The sequence below is a fragment of the Pteronotus mesoamericanus genome, unplaced genomic scaffold, assembly GCF_021234165.1.
Source record: "Pteronotus mesoamericanus isolate MK-2021 breed Mesoamerican mustached bat unplaced genomic scaffold, CSHL_Meso_final contig_94, whole genome shotgun sequence".
Taxonomy (NCBI): Eukaryota; Metazoa; Chordata; class Mammalia; order Chiroptera; family Mormoopidae; genus Pteronotus; species Pteronotus mesoamericanus.
The window spans coordinates 7,636,833-7,657,928 of record NW_026555285.1 but is presented as its reverse complement, the minus strand read 5'-3'; the positions used below and the strand labels follow the sequence as shown (position 1 = coordinate 7,657,928).

At 36.7% G+C, this 21,096-nt stretch overlaps 1 protein-coding gene across 1 annotated transcript in view; it reads left to right on the top strand.

The window, feature by feature from the left end:
• Window positions 1-8,602: 8,602 nt before the first annotated feature.
• Window positions 8,603-21,096, top strand: part of DNAJC15 (DnaJ heat shock protein family (Hsp40) member C15) — an 86,642-nt gene continuing 74,148 nt past the window's right edge. Inside the window, exon 1 of the mRNA XM_054586377.1 lies at window positions 8,603-8,745. Coding sequence (XP_054442352.1) covers window positions 8,641-8,745 — 105 coding nt within the window. The 5' untranslated portion in view covers window positions 8,603-8,640. The remainder of the gene's footprint in view (window positions 8,746-21,096) is intronic.

Sequence of the window (21,096 nt, the reverse complement as noted above, 5' to 3'; positions counted from 1 at the left end):
GCTTCTTAGGAATAACAAAAGACATTCATATCATTCTGGAAACTCCAAGGGTTTTTAGAAACTTTGTGCCGGGAACCAGGAACAAAGACCAGATATATTTCTTATACTATAATTAGAAACATATTTTCAACACATTTTTCCTCCTTTTGGGACAGAGAAAGGAAGAGAAGAACTGGATTTGGGAAAATATAAAACAAATTTTAATTATAATAGGTAATATACAGAACTTATTTTACTATCTAGTGAAAAAGACCTCTCTCAACTATAAATTTGGCTGGGAAATAAGGACAAAATAATTATATATTCACCTTAGTCTTTCAATAAAGGCAAAAAGAGCTTTCCACTTCAAATTTGTTTTATTTTGTACCACATGTGGGTTAATTAGATAAAACCATGTCATGTGCCAGATTCAATCAGCCTGAAAATAATCAGAAAACTGGGCTTGGCATTGTTAATGCTGTTTTGGCTCAGATGGACAAAAGCACAAAATGTAAATTGGCTCCAGAAAATCACATATGTGTACTAGTGCCAGCTTTTCTTTCATGGGATTATCTCTAGCTGGCACCTGAGCAGCAGATGCTGCTCTGGATGACCATTAGACAAATCTACATAATGCAGATACCCATTTTCCATGACAACTCCACAAATGGCACTTATTTTACTACCTTTGACATAGGCCAAAGACAACTTGCCAGCTATTGGCAGTAAGGCAACTGCAACTGAAAATGCATGTTGAAGTTAAACATGAAAACAAGGTTGGATTTTTTTTTTTTTTTTGGCTTATCCCATAGTGACTTCCTTTAAGTTCCTTTCTTTGTCTTTTAAATAACCTGTAAGATTAGAAATAAAGTTCTACCTAAAACCACCCCTCAGCTGTATTTCCTTACTGTAGGCAGTTTAGTGAAACATTAGGGGGAAGAAAGCAAAACACTTCACTGTCTTCCTACTTTAAGTTCCAAGGGATGAACATTTTAGCAATTATGCAAGAATTAGAAATAGTCATTTTTAAAACCTAACCATCTTGTTAGTGTAGGTAGCTATATATTAATAAAGGAAGTAAGCAAAGGAAATCAGACATTATTAAGCATAATCAACTAGGAAGCATAAACCTGCTTGCTTCTCTGGGAAGTTACAGCTTCACATATTCCCCACGGAACCACCGGTCCATTCCCCGCAGATCGCTGGCGAAAAGGTAGAACAATAAAGGGGGAGGTAAGCATCTGCACTGCAGAGGCCAAGATGGCGATCACAGAGACCTGTCGGTGTAGCCTGGGGAAAGGATCAGGCTGGATAAGAAACACAACCCTGGAACACCTAGGAAATAGATTTGTTAGGGGGTGAACCTATCAGAAGCCCGCAAAAGCTTGGTAAATTGATTGGTTATTTTGAAAAAGTTCCTCGTCCTTCCCAAGCCCAAAATAATATAATCCCAGCTAACAAAGCCCTTTCCCTCTCTCTCCCAGTAGCATGCATTCGCCCCATTTGTTCACTCGATCTCTCCATAGCAGCTACATGCGACTAGCTGCTACCTGTGGCCCTGTTGGCTGCAGGGACTGCTAAGGTGGGCCTCGGCCAAGGCTCAGCTTGGAAACCAAGCTAAGCTAGCGGGATGGTGATAAAGGCTGGACTGGACTAAGATTTAATATGGATAAGCCTTGGCATGGCACGGAATCTCTAGACACTGGCCCTATTTCTGGGTCTGATGGAGGCAAGACTAGACTTTTTCCATAGCAGACAAAGATGGGACACTGAAAACCCAGGATAACTCCTTTGATCTTTGTATCAGGCGCCACAAGTCAGTATTATCACCAGACCTCATCCTGTCTTGCGGGTCTCCTGGAATGCTTTCCTTGTGACATCACAAGAACCCCACTTCCACTGGCAACTCTCTGATTGATGGTAACATCGAAATTAGCTAGTTTTCCCTTTTCGTCCTGCTACGTAAACTCTCTAATATCTATACATGGAGACAGAGAATTACATATTGCTTTCCTTATACATTTTTAAAGAGACTATATTCTAGAATATTCTAGAATGTGGGATGGGTGATGATCACTAGCTCTCCAGTATGGATGAAACTCCTTTCATTCAGGTTTCCAGTGACCACCTACTTTCCAAATTCAGTGGGCATATTTTATCCTTATATTAATTAATTTATCTGTAGGTATCTGGCATTTTTTTACTATTCCTTTCTTCTGGAAATTTCCTTGGTTTTCATGAACCCACTCACCTGACTTCTATCTCTCCTCTGTGTCTGCAATGCTTTGTTTGCAAATACAGGAAACTCAACTAAAACCTAGTTTAAATATAGGGTGTCAGTTTCTTCAACAAGTCAATACCATGAAAAAATGTGAAGAAAGGAATTTTTGTAATTAAATGAAGACAGATGTGACATAAACATTAACTGCTGTTTGTGTATTTGGAACGTTATATGAATAAAGCAGATATTTATGTTTTTTATTAATAATCAGGGAAATTTAGACAAGAATTGAGTATTAAGTGACACAAAAAGTTATTAACAATTTTTGTAAGGCATGTTAAAAAGAAAAGCCATGGGCCCAAAATGGTGTCACTTGTCCTAAGAGCCCATGATACCAACCCTCATTGCAGTTTCTACTTCTCCTGGGAGTAGAATTTTAAGCCAATCAGTCTGGAATGTCCTGATCCTTGAGAATGAAGTACCAGTAATCTGCCTGATAAGAACTACTGCCTTCTCCTAAGGGAAGGTGTCCTTGCCAGAAATAAACCACTCTTTTTAACTTCTTAGTTTCACCGCCCTTCTGCCTATATAAACCTTCCATTTTGTACAACCTCTGAGAGGGCCCTTCTAGTTTCTAGATGGGATGCTGCCCGATTCACTAGTCACTTAAAGCCAACTAGATCTTCAAATTTACTCAGTTGAATTTTGTTTTTTAATAGGTGTCACAGTGGCGTGATATGTTAGACACTGTCCATATTTAGCAGGAACACATACTGAAATACTCAGTGAAATAAGATGATATCTTGATTTGCTTTAAAATACTCATAAAAAAAGAAAATAGAAGAATTGTGGCAGAATTTTCACAGTTGTTTAATGTGGATTTTGGTGTGTGAATGTTCATTATACTATTCTTTATTTTTTTTAAATGCTTAAAGTTTTAAATACAAAATTAAAGAGAAATAAAAATAAGGGAATTTTTACTTTGTAATTTCTTTTTAATCTCTTTGTGGCTTTCAGTGGTGCTTATTTCAACTAAGGACACTTATTCTAATAGTAGGGACACCATATATCCTTGTTTGCCAGGGAAGTCCCAGTTATATTTATTGTCCTAACATAATTATTTATAGCACTATGTTTTATTTAAATATGACCAAGTTTTGGATGATAAATTAAACAGTCACCTTAGCCCATGGTTGTCAAATGATTGCCAACTACAATTACACTTCTCTGTGTGCAGCTTCTTTTCCAGAAGCACCTAGCAAACCTTTCATATCATTCCAATTTTCTGGAAGGGCTATATGCCCATCCGTAAAACAAACACCATAGATAGAGTGATGGGATGCATTGGCTGGCTTATGTCAATCATGGCTCACCCTGAGTGTAGGGACAAAGTCAATCCTTGGTTACTTGTCAGGTGAGGCCAAGAGAAATGAAACATGGAGAGGAAACCAATAAAGGTTACTACATCTCTCCTTGCCATGTCCCTGCCATTGCCCTAGTTTAGACCTCAACAGTTCTTACTCAGATGTAACACACAGAAACCTTATTTTATTTAACCTGGCCTTTTATTTTGATTTTTTTTTCCTTTGACTCAAAATGGCCTCACTCATCACCTTGACTCACCCAGCTGTCTCCCTTGCTTAATCTTTAATCCCTCAGGACAATGAGGTTCTGGTCAACATCCAGTAGTCCTAAAAACAAGATCCTGGCTGGTCTGACTAGAGACAGAGTTTTCAGTCGAACTAAAGATAACATCTTGACCTCAGTCGTGTTTTAGCTTCATATCCAGGAATGCAGAATGATCACACCAAACAAATCCTTGAGAAATCAGAAAGACTCCATGGCTGACATCAGGACCAGATGCAATGATCAATTACCCCCTACCCTAGCACCAACCAATCAGTAGGGACCACAACCCTAACCTCTTTAGTCGCCATGATTAATGCTTCCCCCACCCCCAACTTTATAATCCATCTCCTAGAAGCCATTGGGAAAACCAGGTCTTTGAGCATTAGCTCACCTTTGACTCTGGGCATGGCGCCATCTCCTCAATTAATAAATCCTTACTTTTTACTTTTTTGGCTGCAAACTCCTGTTTGTGTCTTATTGGTTTTTGATACATGCAGATAAATGGACCCCTTCAGTCTGGTAACACAGAGAATTGCAAGATCAGTAAGAACTTTCTAACGGATGCTTGTTTAGTTTTGGCCCATTGGTCCCATTTCATTATCAGAATGACCTTTCTAGCATGTAGATCTGATCATGTCACTACCACATTCAACATTTTTTGATGTCTTGCCTTTATCTATAAGATAAACTCAACATGCCTTGCTTATTAAATTAAGCTGTTCAATATCTGGCCTTTGTCTGGTTATCTGTCTACCCTTAACCATCTTCACTGTCTTCTTTATACCTCAAGCTTTTGCAAAACTGCATTACTTGTAGTACTGTTTATATATAATGATTTCTCATACCTTGGCTCCCCAAGCCTACCTCATTCTTACCAATCCAGGAAATTTGAGTTCATCCTTTCATGGGTGAACTCAAATTTCTTCTATCTTCTTTGACTCCTTCTTCAGTCTTTTCAGGGTTCTTCTCCTTTGTGCCCTCTGCACTTTGTCAAACAGTAGAGCTCTCTTTTCTGACAGACCAGGATAGTGGTTGGTGGATTAATTGAAAAACCAATTAAATTTGGCATCATAACAATAATGATACATACTTTAAACATTATTTTTTAAACATCACTTAAAAACTTGTTTTTCTATCTGTTTCTTATTATCTTCCCTAAGGAGCTTTATTAGACATCTTTTTCCTAATGATACCATCTCCCTCACCCCCTGTGAAATTTTAATACGACAGCAGACACACACAATAGCTGTTCTTCAACTCTATGTCCACCTGCAGAGCCAAGGGCCTTTTGTTTGGTTGTGGTTTCTCTGATTCATTCTTCCTTGGCTTTTTTTCCACAGTGATAATTTATCATCTATGTGTTTGTTTAAAATAAACAGGGAACAAGACATTTTAAAAGCAAACTGAGTGTAGAATCACACTGAATTTTTATGATTCTTTTCCCATGCTCACCATTTGACAGCTATTTCTTTTTACTTGCTTTTATCAAGTCATTCCAAAGCATTTAATTTCATTTTCGTAAAAACAACTGTTTTCCACCTGCACTTATAATTTATTACTATGTAATGTTAAATTGAATTTTATCATTTTAAAGATAACCATATGACTGTTGGGGGAGCAGCAAAGAGAAAATATACATGGGAAGAAATAAGGTAAAAGAGGTAATGTAAAGAAAATAGTAATAAACACTTTTATAGAATTACTAGGTACCCAGCACTGTTCTAAGAGCTCTGCAAACGTCAACTCATTTAATTCTCACAAGGGAGGTGTTATGATTATCTCCAACTTTACTGAAGAGGAAACTGAGGCACACAGAAGTTGATTTAAACAAATTTTTTAATACTCACCTAAGGATATGTTTTATTGATTTTAAGAGAGAGAGGAATGGGGCGAGGAGAGACATTGGTGAGAGAGAGAAGCATTGATCAGTTGCCTTCTGTGTGTGCCCTGACGGGGAATAGAAATTGCAACCTATGTATGTGCCCTGACTGGGAATCGAACCTGCAACCTTTTGGTGCGCAGAACAACACCCCAACCAACTGAACCACCCAGCAAAGGCAGAGTTCAATTTTTTTTTTAAATTTTTGCCAAAAGTCTTTTTAAACAACATTTTAAAACATTTTTTTTAACTGATATGTTTTAGGATGTCTTTACCCATGCATGTTTTTCTTTTACATACTCTATTGAACATAATGTAATTTGTCTTTGCAGTGGTATAATAAATAAAAACAAGTCACTGAAAATTTCAACATAGACTACCTTTTGGGTTTTTCAAAAATCATTTCTCTTCTTTCTCAAGGAAATCAGGGAAGTGAGTTTAGCCAAGTAAGGAAGAGATTCTGTGTTGAGACAGAGGACTCAATTGCTCTGGTTTCTGTCTTTTCTTTCCCGGTGAGGGTGACTTGAGCAAAGACCCAAAGGCTGAGAACCGAGTAGTCTTTGTGCAAGATTTTTCTTTACATCTGACTACTGCTATAGTAGTGGAACAGGGGTCAAGTCCATAGGCAGCCAACAAACCACTCTCACTAGGTTGAGATCTGAGCCGAGGAGCAACCCTACTGAGTCCATCTCCCCTTTAACTTGCTATCCTCTCTCTGGCCCAGTTCTCCTTTCTCCCCTTTTCCTGACTTCTGTTCCAGAGCTTCAGTTCTTGAGCAGGGGCATCAGCTGCCCTAAGAGGGGCTACAGCTATCCTAGGTCTTGTTCTAGTTGCTCCAGGCTGGCAGCCTGTGACTCATAGACTGTGAACTCTAAAGAATAAGAGATCTTATTTGCTTACTTGACACTGTAAGCCCCATGCCTAGAACAATGCCTGATGTATAACAGATGCTCAATAAATATTTATTGAATGAATGAATGAATGAATGACCTGTGGACTCCAAAGTCCTTTGCTTAGTTCACCAGTGTCCTTGATAATTGTACATCAGTCTAATGAAAATTAATACCTGTAATAAGACCATATCGCTGGTCTTTATATTTAAATATTTTTTTTATTTTTCAATTACAGTTGACAGACAATAGTGTATTAGTTTCAGGTGTACAACATAGTGATTAGAGATTTACATAACTTATAAAGTGACCACCCTGAGAAATCTAGTACCCTTATTTGACATCATACATAGCTATAGCAATATTATTGATTACATTCCCTACCCAGCACTCTACATCCCCATGACTGTTTTATAACTGGCAATTTGCACATCCCAGTCCCTTTCCTCTGAAGAGTCTTGTTGTCTGTTTTTTAGTCAGTCCCACATACCATTTTTTAAATTTCTTTGCATTTGTTTCCAGCTGAAATTTCCAGCCCTCTTCCTCTTCCATCTAAAAAAGTCTTACCCATTCTTTACTAACCATCTTAATGGCTAAGCCACCAGCAAAACCTCTCAGATGATCCCAGTTAAAAGAGGCCATTCCTACCCTAACTGGGCAGCTCAGTTGGTTAGAATATTGTCCAATACACCAAGGTTGCAGGTTCAATCCCTGGTAAGGGCACATATGAGAATCAACCAATGAATACATAAAGAAGTGGAACAACAAATTGATGTTTCCTTCTCTCCCTGTTTCATTTTAAAATCTAAATATATATATCTATATATATAAAATCTATATATATATTATATATATATATAATATATATATGTTTAAAAGGTCATTACTTCTTGTAAAGGCCAATAGCATTGTGGTAGTGACACTTTCCAAGAGAGCTCTGCACAATTGCATAAATTACTTCCATATCTTTTTTTCATTTTATTCTTACAACTTCTCTAAGTCAAAATGTTGAACAAATGTTGCTCTTTTTCTACAGATAAGGATAAATTTGGAGAGGTTAATGGACATGTTCAGAGACAGAAGTCTAGAAAAAAAAATAGAATATACGCTAGACTCATATCTCTTCCATCCTCCTATTCCAGTTCACTTTATACTGTTGGACAATGTATGTGCTTGTGTTCTGGCACGTATTGTTACACTCTGTGTCAGTGTTATTTTCCCTGCAAGACTGTTAATTCTTATAGGCCCTAACTTCTTGGGCTTGCTGGTAATAGTAACTAAATGAATAAGTTTATTTATTTATTTTTTCTTGTAAGCTGCTTCTGCATTGGGTAAAAAGGGCAAAAATACTGTCAAGTTGGCATACAGGAGTTGGAAAACACTGTACATGCTTCATTTGTTGGTTAATTTTTGCTCAAAAAGTCTTGACTTAAAAATTCATAATAAACGGGGGTCTTTCTACATCCAAGTCTGCACAAAACCATTTGTGGTGAGTGAGATTTATTCTTTGCAATTTCACCTTAAATATAGACATTCATATTGGGGAGGGGTAAGCAAATTGCCTCTAATATTGCTATCATGGATGGGAGAATTGTGGCATTAAACAGAAGTATGATTAGTAGTAGAGGGTAGGAAGAAAGGTCTTGTGTGGGTTACAAACCTTCAGGAAGCTTCAGGCACTGCAGTTTGATGAGACCAACATCAGGCCTTATGCTTAAACCCAGACCCTTGGGGCGACTTGGGGAGCAAGCCGGAGCCCACCTTGCACTTCCCCAGGAGGCCTAGTGTTGGCTTTGGAGCCTCAAATTTGAGGCAAACAAAACACCCTCCACGTCCCAGGGAATTCAGCTCCGCGTGTGACTCCCGGTTTTTATGGAGCAGGTAAGCCCCAGACTGAGTGAGATCCAGTGACCCGCCCACCACTAGCGCCCGGGGTGCGGTCTCCACTAATCCAGCGAAGCAACCTGCCTAACCAGTTTGTCCCTGCAGCCGTCCCGTAGGCGACGCCAAGGCGCAGCGCGTCTCCCTCGGCTGCCGTCGCCATGGCTGCCCGTGATGGCGTTGCCTCCGCCGGCGAGGGCCTGCGGTATTCTGAGTACGTGCCGCCCTCGACCAAACGGCCGGACGCAGAGATCGACCAGGGCTTGGTGAGTCCTGCCGCGCTCCCGCCTCTCTCTGGCTCTTAGCTGCCGGCTGGGCCTGGTAGCAGGCTTCGGGACCCCCTCCTAGTCCTGCCTCACATCTGTGTACCTCTTTTCCCTGGAACCCTGGGTCCCGGCTTTCATTCATCATCTTTGTCCCAGAGGTTAATTCCTTCAGCCCCTGTACCTGGTGTTGAAACGGCGTGTTCAGAGAATTTCTGCCCCCTCAGGGAGCTTCCAGTCTTGTCGGGGACACAGACCAGCGCCTGCCTTTGAAGACAGGGTGTTCTAAGTGCTACAGGATGGATTTTCTTTATCACACAGGAGATCCCAGCCCAGGTTTGGGCCTGGGAGTGAAGTCAGGAAAAGTTTCTTAGAGAAAGCAATAAAGACTAGGATTGAAAAATGAGCAGCAGTCATATCTACAAAGTTGTCGGCCAGAGAAAGGGCCCGGTCGGAACTGCAAGTGGCTATTCAGGCTGAAATGTAGGTCCGGGAAAAGGAATGGCTCTACAGAAACATAGTGCGAGTCACATGTATATTTCAGTGTTCTGTAGCCATGTTAAAAATGTAAAAAGAACTAGGTGAATTTAATTTTAACGGTATTTTTTTTAACCCAGTATAGCCACAGTAATATTTCAACATGTAGTCAACATGAAAATTGTTTTATATATAATGTATATATAAAATATATATCCTGTCTTTGAAACTCAGTGTGTTAGTGTGTAACAGGACACCTCAGTTTGGACGAGCCACATTTTGGGTACTCAGTAGCCACATATGGCAACCTATTGACCAATGCGGCTCTGAAAGGTAATTGGGGGCTAGAACGTATGAAGCATCTGGTACGGCACATGAAAGAGTTGGGATATTCTGAGGGCAATGGTGCCATTTTGATGAGATTTAAGTAAAGGAGTGGTAAGTAGGACCCTTCTCTCTGGCTACTTGTAAGGAGAATGAATTAGATGGGGAAAGTCCAGAAGCATTTTATTCCGTTTCTACACCATATTCCCTGCTACTCCAGCCCACAGTGATATACTTTGCCTAGTTAGTGTCCAGCAGAGTCTTAAAATTTTGAGGGATGCAGACAGTTCTTTGTTTACAGGGTTGTCTCTCTCATACATATTAGGACTTGTAGGACCTGTAGTCCTCCAACCACCAAATATCTTCTCAAATTCTTGTGACAACCAAATGGAACACAAATTATCAAAGTGTCTCTAACGACTTGTTCTGCTTTTGCTGGGAACCATTGTTCCAAATAGTGACCGATGATAAGGTAGAAGATAAGAGAGTTGATAATAACTTGGGAAACTTGGAAGTACTAAAGGTGATGGAAAATTGACAAGGGTGTTAAGAAAGAATAAGTGACATAGGTGTGGGACATACGATTGTCCTTTTGAAAATATTAGAAAATAAAATGTGAAAAAAATTTTGATACCATTTTTTAAAAAAGATGCAGTTTAAAGTTTTTGGAATACGTGTCTGCTAGATGTTAAATAACTTTCTCAAATAAGTACTAGTAGATGTTAAATAACTTTTTCTCAGATAAGCTTCTCTTTAGGAACTACGAATTATGTTTGTTAGCATGTTTAAGAGATTAAAAGATAAAAATGTAGGTAAAAAATGTATAGTACCTCAAATAAAATAGTAACATACAATTAATTGTTTAATAATTAGAGGTCATAGTAAAACTTTGCTTTAGCAAAGCTTGTTCTCAAAGAAAAGTAGGAAAGAAACTTTATGGTTAAAAAGAGAACGTCATCAATTTTTAAAGCAGTTTGAACAAAACTTAGTATGAATGGTAGCCTTTTATTTTCCAGTACTTCCTTGAATAGTGTATATCCTAGTGTTATTTGGATAATGCAGCAATGTTCAACTGATGTGCTGCAAGAATTTTTAAAACATGCAATACCTGACTAGTCAGGGGCACTGACCTCTTTTCCCTTAGATTGTCAAATCAAAAAATAACAATAGCCAGTAGTACAATAACCGTCTGGTATGAGTGAGTCAAAATTATACCTATTTTTCTGTCAGATTAGCAAAACAATGTATTTTTTTGATGTGCCATAGAATTTTAGTCGTTAGTTTATAAGAAAATTAGCCACCAACATGTTTCAGTATGAACAAACCTGATAAATGAAAGCTAAAGCCTGTCAAACACATAAATTATCAAGTATTCAATACCAAAAAAAAAAGAGACCACTTCTACAATTTTTCAGTTCCAATTTGATTTAAAACATGTTTGACCATACTACCTGGAAGCTTCCCTTTGAAGAAATCACATGGATTATTTATTATATATATCCATATTTTTATTTTTGTCTAATTTTTTTCCTTGCTGGTCTTCATATCATAAGAGGAGGCTAAAATGTAAGACAGGAACTTTGTTTGCTGTCTGATTTCCAGTTTTAATGGTGCTGGTTATGTGCTAGGCATTCCAAAAAGAAATTCTTGAAGGAATAAATGTTATTCTGGAATGGGAATGAATGAGAAGAACTATTCTTTCAGTGAATGGAGTTAATAAATTCAAAATACAAAATTCAGCTTATCTAAAATGTAACTCATTATATTTTCTTGCCAAACATGCTGCTTCCCTTCTTTCCCCTCTCTGGAATAATTCCATACTCACCTCCACTTCTCCTTTACCTCCAGCATCCAGTTCATCAGCCAATTATCCTGGTCTCTGTAATTTCCTTCTCCCTCCCTTCCCACTGCTGTTTTGTTAGTCTTTATCATCTCTCCTCTGGCCTACAGTAGTATCCTTGGAAAACTAGTCTCTTTGCTATTGGTACTTTACCTTTTTTAATCTCCACATTGCCATCAGTTATTTTTCTATAATACTGGCCTGATAATGGTATCATCCCTTTTTATAAATTTACCAGGGTCCAAACTTTCTTTGAGGTGGTACACTGGACTCTTCATGAACTAACCCCCATCACTGATCCAGCCCCATCTTCCACCTCTGTATTGTGCTACATCCTGTGTTACAACTTAAGAGTTTTCTTCTCTGTTTGAAACTTTGCCTGGCAAACTCCTATGTATTTTTTTAAGGCTCAGCTTACTGATGTGAAGCCTTCCCTGACTGCAGTTCCCTTTCCCTAGTAGAATTAAGTTGTTTTATCTTATGTATTTCCTTAGAAAGTCATACAGTTTTTTATTATAGTATTTCTTGTAATGTATGAAAATTGTATTTACTTAAGAAACTAGGTTGTGAAGTCTTTAAGCCAAGAACTTTTATCTGCTGTGAGTGGCATTATAATTGACACATGTCACGTAATTGTTTATTATATAAACAGCTTTTAATTTTTATTACTATTGAGTAACTTAGAAAAAACATGGATGTTTGGTTTTAACATATTGATGCACTTGCTATTTTCTGTAGGGTTTCTCCTTTATGTTAGCTTTTAAGGAAGAACAATCAACTCTGTGTCTGTCTTGCTCACTGCTCTCTCCCTAGAACTTAACACAAGGCCTTGTGTATGCCAAATAATGTTTGTATATTTATATGGCAAATGTTATAAATATTATAAATAAATGTTTGTTGAGTGAGTGAATAGTCTCCGTCTTTCCTCTCCATAACAATTACTACTTTGCTTTTTGAGGCAGATGAATAATTCTTTTTCTTGTTAATTTCCCTCTGGTATAACTGTTGTCTATCTTGAACTTACGTGTTGCAGTCTCAAGATAGAAGTTTTAGCATTTTATAACACTTTGAAACAATTTATATTTATCTAGAAAGTTATTTACTGCTTATGCTATTTTGAAAGAATATAATGCCTTAGGGAATTTGTAAACAATTTTGATGCCTTTTTTTTTTTTTTTTTTTTTTTTTTTTTACCCCTCAGCAGTAGCAGCTTTGATGGAGTAGACTATATAATACCAGTTTTCAGAAATTCTTTGATTCATGGTAGTGGAATATTTAAAGTAATTTTTCCATTTTTTTTCCCTGATGGATATTTGAAACTAGGGGACAGTTAGCAGATGCCTGACTTGGCCCACTTGTTGATTTGCTGACATTATTTTAATAGTGCTTCTTTTCCTGTTTAAAATATGTATTTTTAACTAAAATTAGATGTTCTTTTTTAAAAAAAAATTATTGATTGATTTTTAGAGAGAGAGGAAAGAGAGAGAAACATTGATTTGTTGTTCCACTTATTTATACATTCATTGGTTGATTCTTGAGTTGTGCTGTGACTGGGGGGATTGAACATGCAACCTTGGTGTATCAGGGTGACACTCTAACCAAATGAGCTACTCAGCCAGGGCAAATTAGATATTCTTAATAGGCAGGGACCAAGTTTTAAGGATCTTCATTCTCAGCTCCCAACGTAAAACCAGGCCTCGTCCTTGCCCTATAAATTTTTGTTGAATGATTCAATTAACAAATGGATGAAATAGCTGAATGGGAGGAAAGTAGAGGAATAGAGATGTTTTCTAGAATGAAGAACTAATGGTCTTAAGGAATAAAAAAGAGTAAGATAAATGGGACTCTCTCTTCTTTGACTTTTTTCATGGTAAATAGAGGCTTAAAATATTAAAATAGAAATATGTCATGTTGTGTGTAGTCAGAGTACACATAATACACTGACTTTTGATGTGCATTTCCAAGTTTTGGTTATTTTATTGCTTATACCTCCACTAACAGGCATTCTCCACTCTTTTTAACTTTTGTTATTTCAATTCCATTTAATAGTTGTTTTTGAACACCAGATTCATGGAAGATTATACTAGGTGCGTGTGGAGAGGATATGAATAAGCCAGGATTGCCACCCTCAAGGACAGAGGTCAGCAAACTTATTTTCTAAAGGACTAAAAAAGTGTTTGTCTTTGCGGACCAAAAGGCCTCTGTCACACTACAGAACTCTTCCAGTACAGAGTGAAAGCAGCCACAGACCATACATAATGTAGCTGTTTCCCTATAAAATTTTATTTACCAAAATAGTTGGAAGACCAGATTTGGCTTGTGGATCATAAGTTTGCCAACTCCTGCGCTAGAAGGTAAATTGGATCAAATAGAAACATCCAGTTCAAGACCAGCTTCATTTATTTGTTCACTCAATACATGTTTATGGTGTCTCACTTTACTAGGTTAGGTTCTGAGGCTAAGTGCTGTAGTAGACACAAAGATGAATCAAACATGGCTGTTGTCCTCAAGGGACTTGAAAAAATAAGAGAAGCCAGAAAAAAAGAAAAACAATTTTTTCTAAAATGTAGATTATATTTGAAAGAAAAGTAGGTTAGAATAAGACTGTAGATAGCCCTGAATGACAGGTTAAGGGGTATAGATATCTGCAGGCAGGTGAAGTTTTGTAGGGGTGAAGGACTTCAGGAAGATTAAGCCTAGAGCATTTAAGGCACTGGCTGGGTAGCTCATTTACTTAGAGCATCATCCCGATATGCCAGGTGGTGGGTTCAGACCCCCTGTCAGGGCATATACAAGAATCAACCAATGAATGCATAAATGAATGGTACAGCAAATTATTATTTCTCTCTCTCTCTTCCTTTCTTCCTCTCTCTAAAAAAAAAATCAATAAATTAAAAAATAAAAATAGGGAGTATTTAAGAAGGGTAAAAGACAGAAGCAGAAGCAGGCACCAGTTAAGAATACGGACAATACTCTGGGAGTATAGTACAGAGGAGGTGATGATGGCAGCAGTGACTGTGATGGTAGCAAAGTTGTTTTGTGCGAGGTGTTAAGCTAATGCTTTAAGTACATGAACTCATTTAGTCTGTAATAACCCTGTGAGGTATAGGCGCTAATATAATCCCCCACTATAAATGAATAAATTGAGGCTTAAAGCAATGAAATAATTTGCCCAAAATCGCACAGTTGGTATATGGATGAACTGTAAGGTAGTCTGCTTTCTTGCTTCTGTGTTCTTAGTAAGAATATATTCTCTATTTCTCTTTCTCCTTAAAATTGTCTGAGTGTCAAAGTCTAATCAGGAAAACAGACATGAGTTCTGTAACAACAATGTAATGCAGAGAATTGGTTTTATGGATAATGGAGTTGTTGAGAAGCCAGACAGGATTGTAAGGCAGTCTGGAAGTTGAGAACAGCAATAAACCACTAGCATTCCTAGGGCTGGAGGGCTAAAGGGAAGAATTCATATTTTCAGAGCCACTACTAGTTAACTGGGTTCTGTCCAGAGGGAGCTGGAGCCAGAGAGACACTGCTGCTGGAGCTGCTTGCTGAAGACAGAGGAAGCGGGAAAAGCTACCCACTCTCCCTTTCCCTGCCCTCCTATCCCTCCCCATTGCATCTCATTGGTCAGACTCAGTTGGAGCCAGCTGGCACAGGAGCCTGCAGGACTCAGGTCTCCTTCAAACAGCACAGTAGGGGAAAGCCGGAGAATGGATCAGTGAGTTCAGGCACGTCTCAACCAACACACTCACTTTATTTTCAGCTGTAAGGTGATGTGGATTCCACAGGTGTTGAAAAAATTCAAAGGGGAAAGCTCCTAAAAGCAGTGTTACAGAACACTATTATAAATGATGGGTATTCCCTTAGCCCACAGAAGTTTATTTAGCCCACAGGGTAAAAGAAAGAGTATTATTTCATGGAACTCCATTTTCACAATTTTATAATGTTCTTTGAATATTATTTCATTGCCATTAGAGAGTTAAATAAGCATTCTTAGCACTCATAAAAATCTGATCTGTCATCATATATAACATTTTTTCCTTTTAAAGAGACTTTTTTTTACAAGTTTTAGATTTACAGAAAAAGTGAGATATCTGAATCCTCACAGACTCCACACTCAGTTTCCCCTATTAATATCTTGTGTTTGTTTACAATTTGTTCATTTGAAACAAATGGTTCATTTGTTACAATTAATGAACCAATATTTGTGCACTGCTATTAAGCAAAGGCTGCACTTTATTCAGGTTTGTAGTTTTTACCTAATGGCCTTTTACTGTTCCAGGATCCCATCCAAGAAACCACATTCTATTCACTTTTCTTGTTTACTCTTGCTCCTCTTGGCTGTGACAGTTTCTCAGACTTGTGTTGTTTTTGATGAATTTGACAGATTTGAGGTGTACTCAGAATTCCACTGTGGTGCACAATGCCCCTCTTTTGAAATTTGTCATCTGTTTTTCTTACAATTAGACAGGTTATGGGTTTTGGGGAGGAATACAAGAGAGTAAAGTGCCATTTTCATCACACTATATGTAGAGTACATATTATAAACATGTCTTACACTATTTATGTTGCCCTTGATCAAATCTGATGAAGTATTTATTGTATTTGTCAGATTTTTTCACTGTAAGGGTATTCTTTTTTTCCCCCTTTCCATACTGTTATTTCAAAAAGGAAGTCCGAATGTGTGGTCCACATTTAAGGAGTGGGAATTATGCTTCCCCTTCTTGAGGGTGGAATGGTCTATAAAATTAATTGGAATTCTGCTGCACAGGAGATGGTCTCTTCCTCTCCATTTACTTTTTGTATCAATCTAGATTCATGATATTTATTTTATACTTCGAGTTATAATTTAATACTACTATTTTATTGCTCAGTTTCTTCCATCTTAGGCCATTGGGATCTCTTTTAGTTGGCTTCTATGTACCCTTGATATAGCACCTTATTGTGGATTTTTTTGAGCACTTCCTCACTTTCAACATTTATGAGGTACTGTAGCTCATTTTGCATATTTCTTGTCCTGAGTTCTAGAATTAGTCATTTCTCTAAGAAGCCTCATATGTATAATATTTTTTATTGTATTTTTTCCATACCACTTGTCCCCCTATACCAATGTTTTCTTCCTAGGTTTTTCTTTTTGTTTGTTTGGGTATTTTTTTGGTTTGAGTCTAACATTTGTTTTTAATATATTTTGATGCAAGATTGGTACAATATACAAAATTAATAAACATACATCACATAAACAAAATGAAGGATGAAAACTATATGATCATATCAATAGATTCAGAAAAAGCATTTGATAAAATTTAGCATCCATTTATGATAAAATGCTGTGCATAGTGGGAATACAGGGAACATACCTCAATGTAATAAAAGCCACATATGACAAACCCACAGTGAACGTCATATTCAATGGGCAAAAACTACACACATTCACCTTAAGCTGGGAAACAAGGCAGGGATGTCCGCTTTCACCACTCTTATTCAACATAGTATTGGAAGGCCTAGCCACAGCAATCAGACAAGAAGAAATAAAAGGTATCCAAATAGGAAAGGAAGAAATAAAACTGTCATTACTTGTAGATGATATAATACTTTATATAGAGAACCCTAAAGATCACACCAAAAATCTACTAGAACTGGTAAATGAATTCAGTAAGCAGCAGGATACAAGATTAATGTTCAGAAATTAGTTGCATTTTTATACAGCAGAAATGAATTATCAGGAAGGGAAATTAAGGGAACAGTCCCATTCATGGTTCCTTCAAAAAGAATAAAATACCTAGGAATAAATTTAACCAAGAATGTATTAGACATGTACTCAGAAAATTATAAGACACCGAAGAAAGAAATTGAAGAAGGGACAAATAAGTGGAGCATATGCCATGTGCGTAATATTTTATCTCATGGGAAACTTCATTCTGAGTCACAACTCTGCATCCTAATAATCCCATTTTTATCTTCTTACCCAACTCTTCCCCTGTACAGGTAATGAGGTATGAGAGTAAAAGATTTTCTTGTCTTGGAGTCAGTGATTTATGCTTTCAGTCCTGCAGATTCAGCAAAGCTCTTTTTTGGTTGATTAATTTTGGCTTTATTTTGGTTTTTTAATATCTGATATTAGAGGCTGCTAATGGAAGGTGCCAAGGGATTGTGAAAGGGAGAGACTCATCAATCTTCTTTAGGCATACTTGAGAGATATTGTGGGTTCAGGTCCAGACAACTGTAATAAAGCAAGTATCACAATAAAGTGAGTCATCATCTTTTTGCTGGTGAAGGGTCTTGCTTTCTATTTGTAAAAAAAGCATAACACATGTGAAGTGCAATAAAGTGAAGCACAATAAAATGAGGTATGCCTGTATTCATACCTTTAAGTTTTTTTTCTTTAAAATGGCTCTAGTAGCACTTAGTCGTCTTTAACTTCATTCAAAACACTTTTGTTAGATTGCATTGTGACAGCTATCATATCAGTGTGCATTAAAAAGGAATCAAAGTTGGTGAGTTTTTATATAGCCATTTTAATATTGAAGATAAAATACGTAACATTTCCAGCATATTATGTTTATTATTTCAAGAAAGGTAGAAATGCAAAAAAGAGATGTGTGCAATGTATGGAGAAAGTGCTGAAACTGATTAAATGTGTCAAAAGTGGATTGCAAAGTTCCGTGCTGGAGATTTCCACAGGAAGATGCTCCGCAGTTAGGGTAGACCAGCTGAAGTTGATAGTCATTAAATTAAGACCATTAATTGAGAACAATCACTGTTATACAATGTGGGAGATAGCCAATATACTCAGAATATCCAGATCAATAAAGTTATTGGTGAAAATGAAAACTGTGTCTTTTATTTTATGAAAAAAATAAAAGAACTTTTGGACAACCCGATAGAATCTCAGTATGGGTCAGTAACAGAAGAGCCTACCTCCAGTTGCAGGCACTGTATTTTGGCATGTATAATGCACACTTTTTTGCCCAAACTTTAGAGAGAAAAATAAGGATACACATTATACATGGGCATAATGACTACATACCATAGGTATAATAATGGGTATAATAATCCCAGGGTATTATAGTCCCTGTGTATAATGTGCACAAAAACTTGGGTGTGCGTTATACACGGAAAAATGTGGTAAAATACTGCATATTCCTCTAAATGATTAAACGTGATCTTCCAGAGAATAATTTTTACTTCCTTTTGGAATATCTAAAATTTAACCACCTCCACCACCACAACTGAAAAAAAAATAGTTTTGTATAACAGATATATAGAACTGAAGGTAAGAGAATTAAACCAATGGTAAAAACCATTGACAGAATGATACTATAAACAGTACTTTCCTCCCCAAATATTGCCTAGCTACAATGAGGGTAAAGTTTTATTCACCAAGAACTTTATTACAATTGGGTTGGCCAAAAAGTCTGTATGGTTTTTTCTGTAAAATAAAAGACAATTTTCATTTTCACCAATAACTATTAATTTGGATATTTTGAGTATGTTAGCTGTCTCCCGTGTGGTATAATGTAGATTGTTCTCAGTGTCTTGCTTTGATAACTATCTTCTTCAACTTGTCTACCCTAGTTGTGGAGCATCATCCAGTGAGAAATTTCCAGTTCACAAACTACTTTTGACATGTTCGATCAGTCTCAGTACCTTCTCCATATACTGCATACACCTCTTCTTGCATTCAGTTGAGTTTTTATCTTCCTTGAAATAAAAAAGCATAATATGACCAAAATGTTATGTATTTTCTTCCATCTTCAGTATTATAATAGCTACACAAAAACTCACCAATTTTGATGTGTTTTTTTAATGCACATTGATATGACAGCTGTCACAATACAATCTAACAAAATTGTTTCAAATAAAGTTAAAGACTACTAAGCACTGCTAGAGCCATATTACAGAAAAAACCAAGTGAACTCTTTGGCCAACACAATGTATAGGACTTAAAACATTTCCAAATATACTATATAATTTTGTAAAGTACCCTAAGTAGAAGTTTTAATAAGTGTCATGAATAGATACCTAATTTGTATCTCTTTAACTGATTTAGGGTAACCCATTTCAGCCTTTCTTTCTAGAAAACTTGTGATAGTCTATAACAGGGATGTCCAACCTTTTGGCATCTCTGGGCCACACTGGAGGAAGAACTGTCTTGGGCCACACATTAAATACACTCACACTAATGAAAACTGACAAGCAAAAAAAAAATCCATGCATAATTTTCATGATATCCACCACCACAGACAAGCAAAAAAGTCCTCACATATTAACCCAAATTATGCATTGGCCCTTTCGATAACCTTTTAAAATCATTGAGCAGGTCCCAAGTTTGTGATCACTAATAGAGAAAATGTGCATATCTAAGTAATAAAACTTAGTATAAAACAGTAGTAAAACTAAGTAATGTTGTAAATTATTTTATGATTTTGTGTTGGGCCTCATTCATAATCATCCTGGGCCATGGATTGGACACTCCTGGTCTACAATTTAGAAACAGTTGGTATATCATGCAGTTTAGAACTCTGTTGACTCATTCACTCTCATTTTTAAGTGTTAACAGATTTATTTCTAACTAAACTACATTTATTGTATATTTTATCAATTGATGAGATTTTTTTCACTAGGGTTTTTGTAAAAAAAGGTCCTTATAGTAAAAATTCACTTTTGGCCAGTACACATGTGTTTTGCGTTTGTTTTTCCCTAAAACAGCCTCCCAATCTTTTCAAATATAAGGTCTGAAAATTTTCATAACTGTCTCCTGCCCCATAATGTCAGCAGTATTTTCAGTTTTCATTCATTGAATATATAAAAATCAAATAAAAATTAATGATACACATGAATGTACTGAGTCCATGATGCAGAAGTAAATAGTTAAGGAAGAAGTAAACCAACATTGAGTGTATGTCTACTATGTACCAGACAGTGTGATTATATTTTTCTATTTCTCATAATAGTCTTGTGAAATTAGATGTTACTTTTCACTATTTTACATATAAGAAAACTGAGGATCCAAAAGGTTAACTGTTTCAAGGTCATATAGCTAGTAAGTGGCAGGTCTAGGATATGAAACCAATTTTAACTCCAAAAGTTCTTAACTTTTTAACTGGACAACATTGCTGCTCCATCATTTAGATAATTAGAAATTGATGAACTTCAACTTAAATAATTTATAGTCTTTTGTGGTAATTTTCAGAGTCTTCAAATGCTTCAAGATAGGTTTAAAAATGTTTAAACTTCAAAGCAAAGTTAATTTTATTTTATCTCAACTGAAAAAAGAAGGAAAGAATACTTGGTGATGAAATTTAAGCTGTAAGCATTACCATTTTAAGAAATTACTGCCTTAAAGTAAATAAAAATAGGCTTTTGTAAGAGAATAAAAGTAGCTTTCAGAAAATGGGATGATTTCCCAAGCAAGAAGAATTAGCAAAGCTACAAAGTGTTGCAGGTAACGTGTAGATCAGGTGTAGCCCAGGAGAGTTTAAGGGGTACTTGCTAAGGACTTCAGAGTTACTATGATGAAAGTCTGTAGAAGTACATGATAGGGAGGAGGCTAGCAAGAGACACAGCCCAATCATTTTCATGGTCAGGGTGCAAGGACAAAAAGGGGATACCAAAGATTAGTGCTCTTGTTTTTATTGAAGAGTACCAGGAAGAATTTGTATTTTTTTTATTTTATTTATTAAAAAAAAATTTATTTATCGATTGATTTTAGA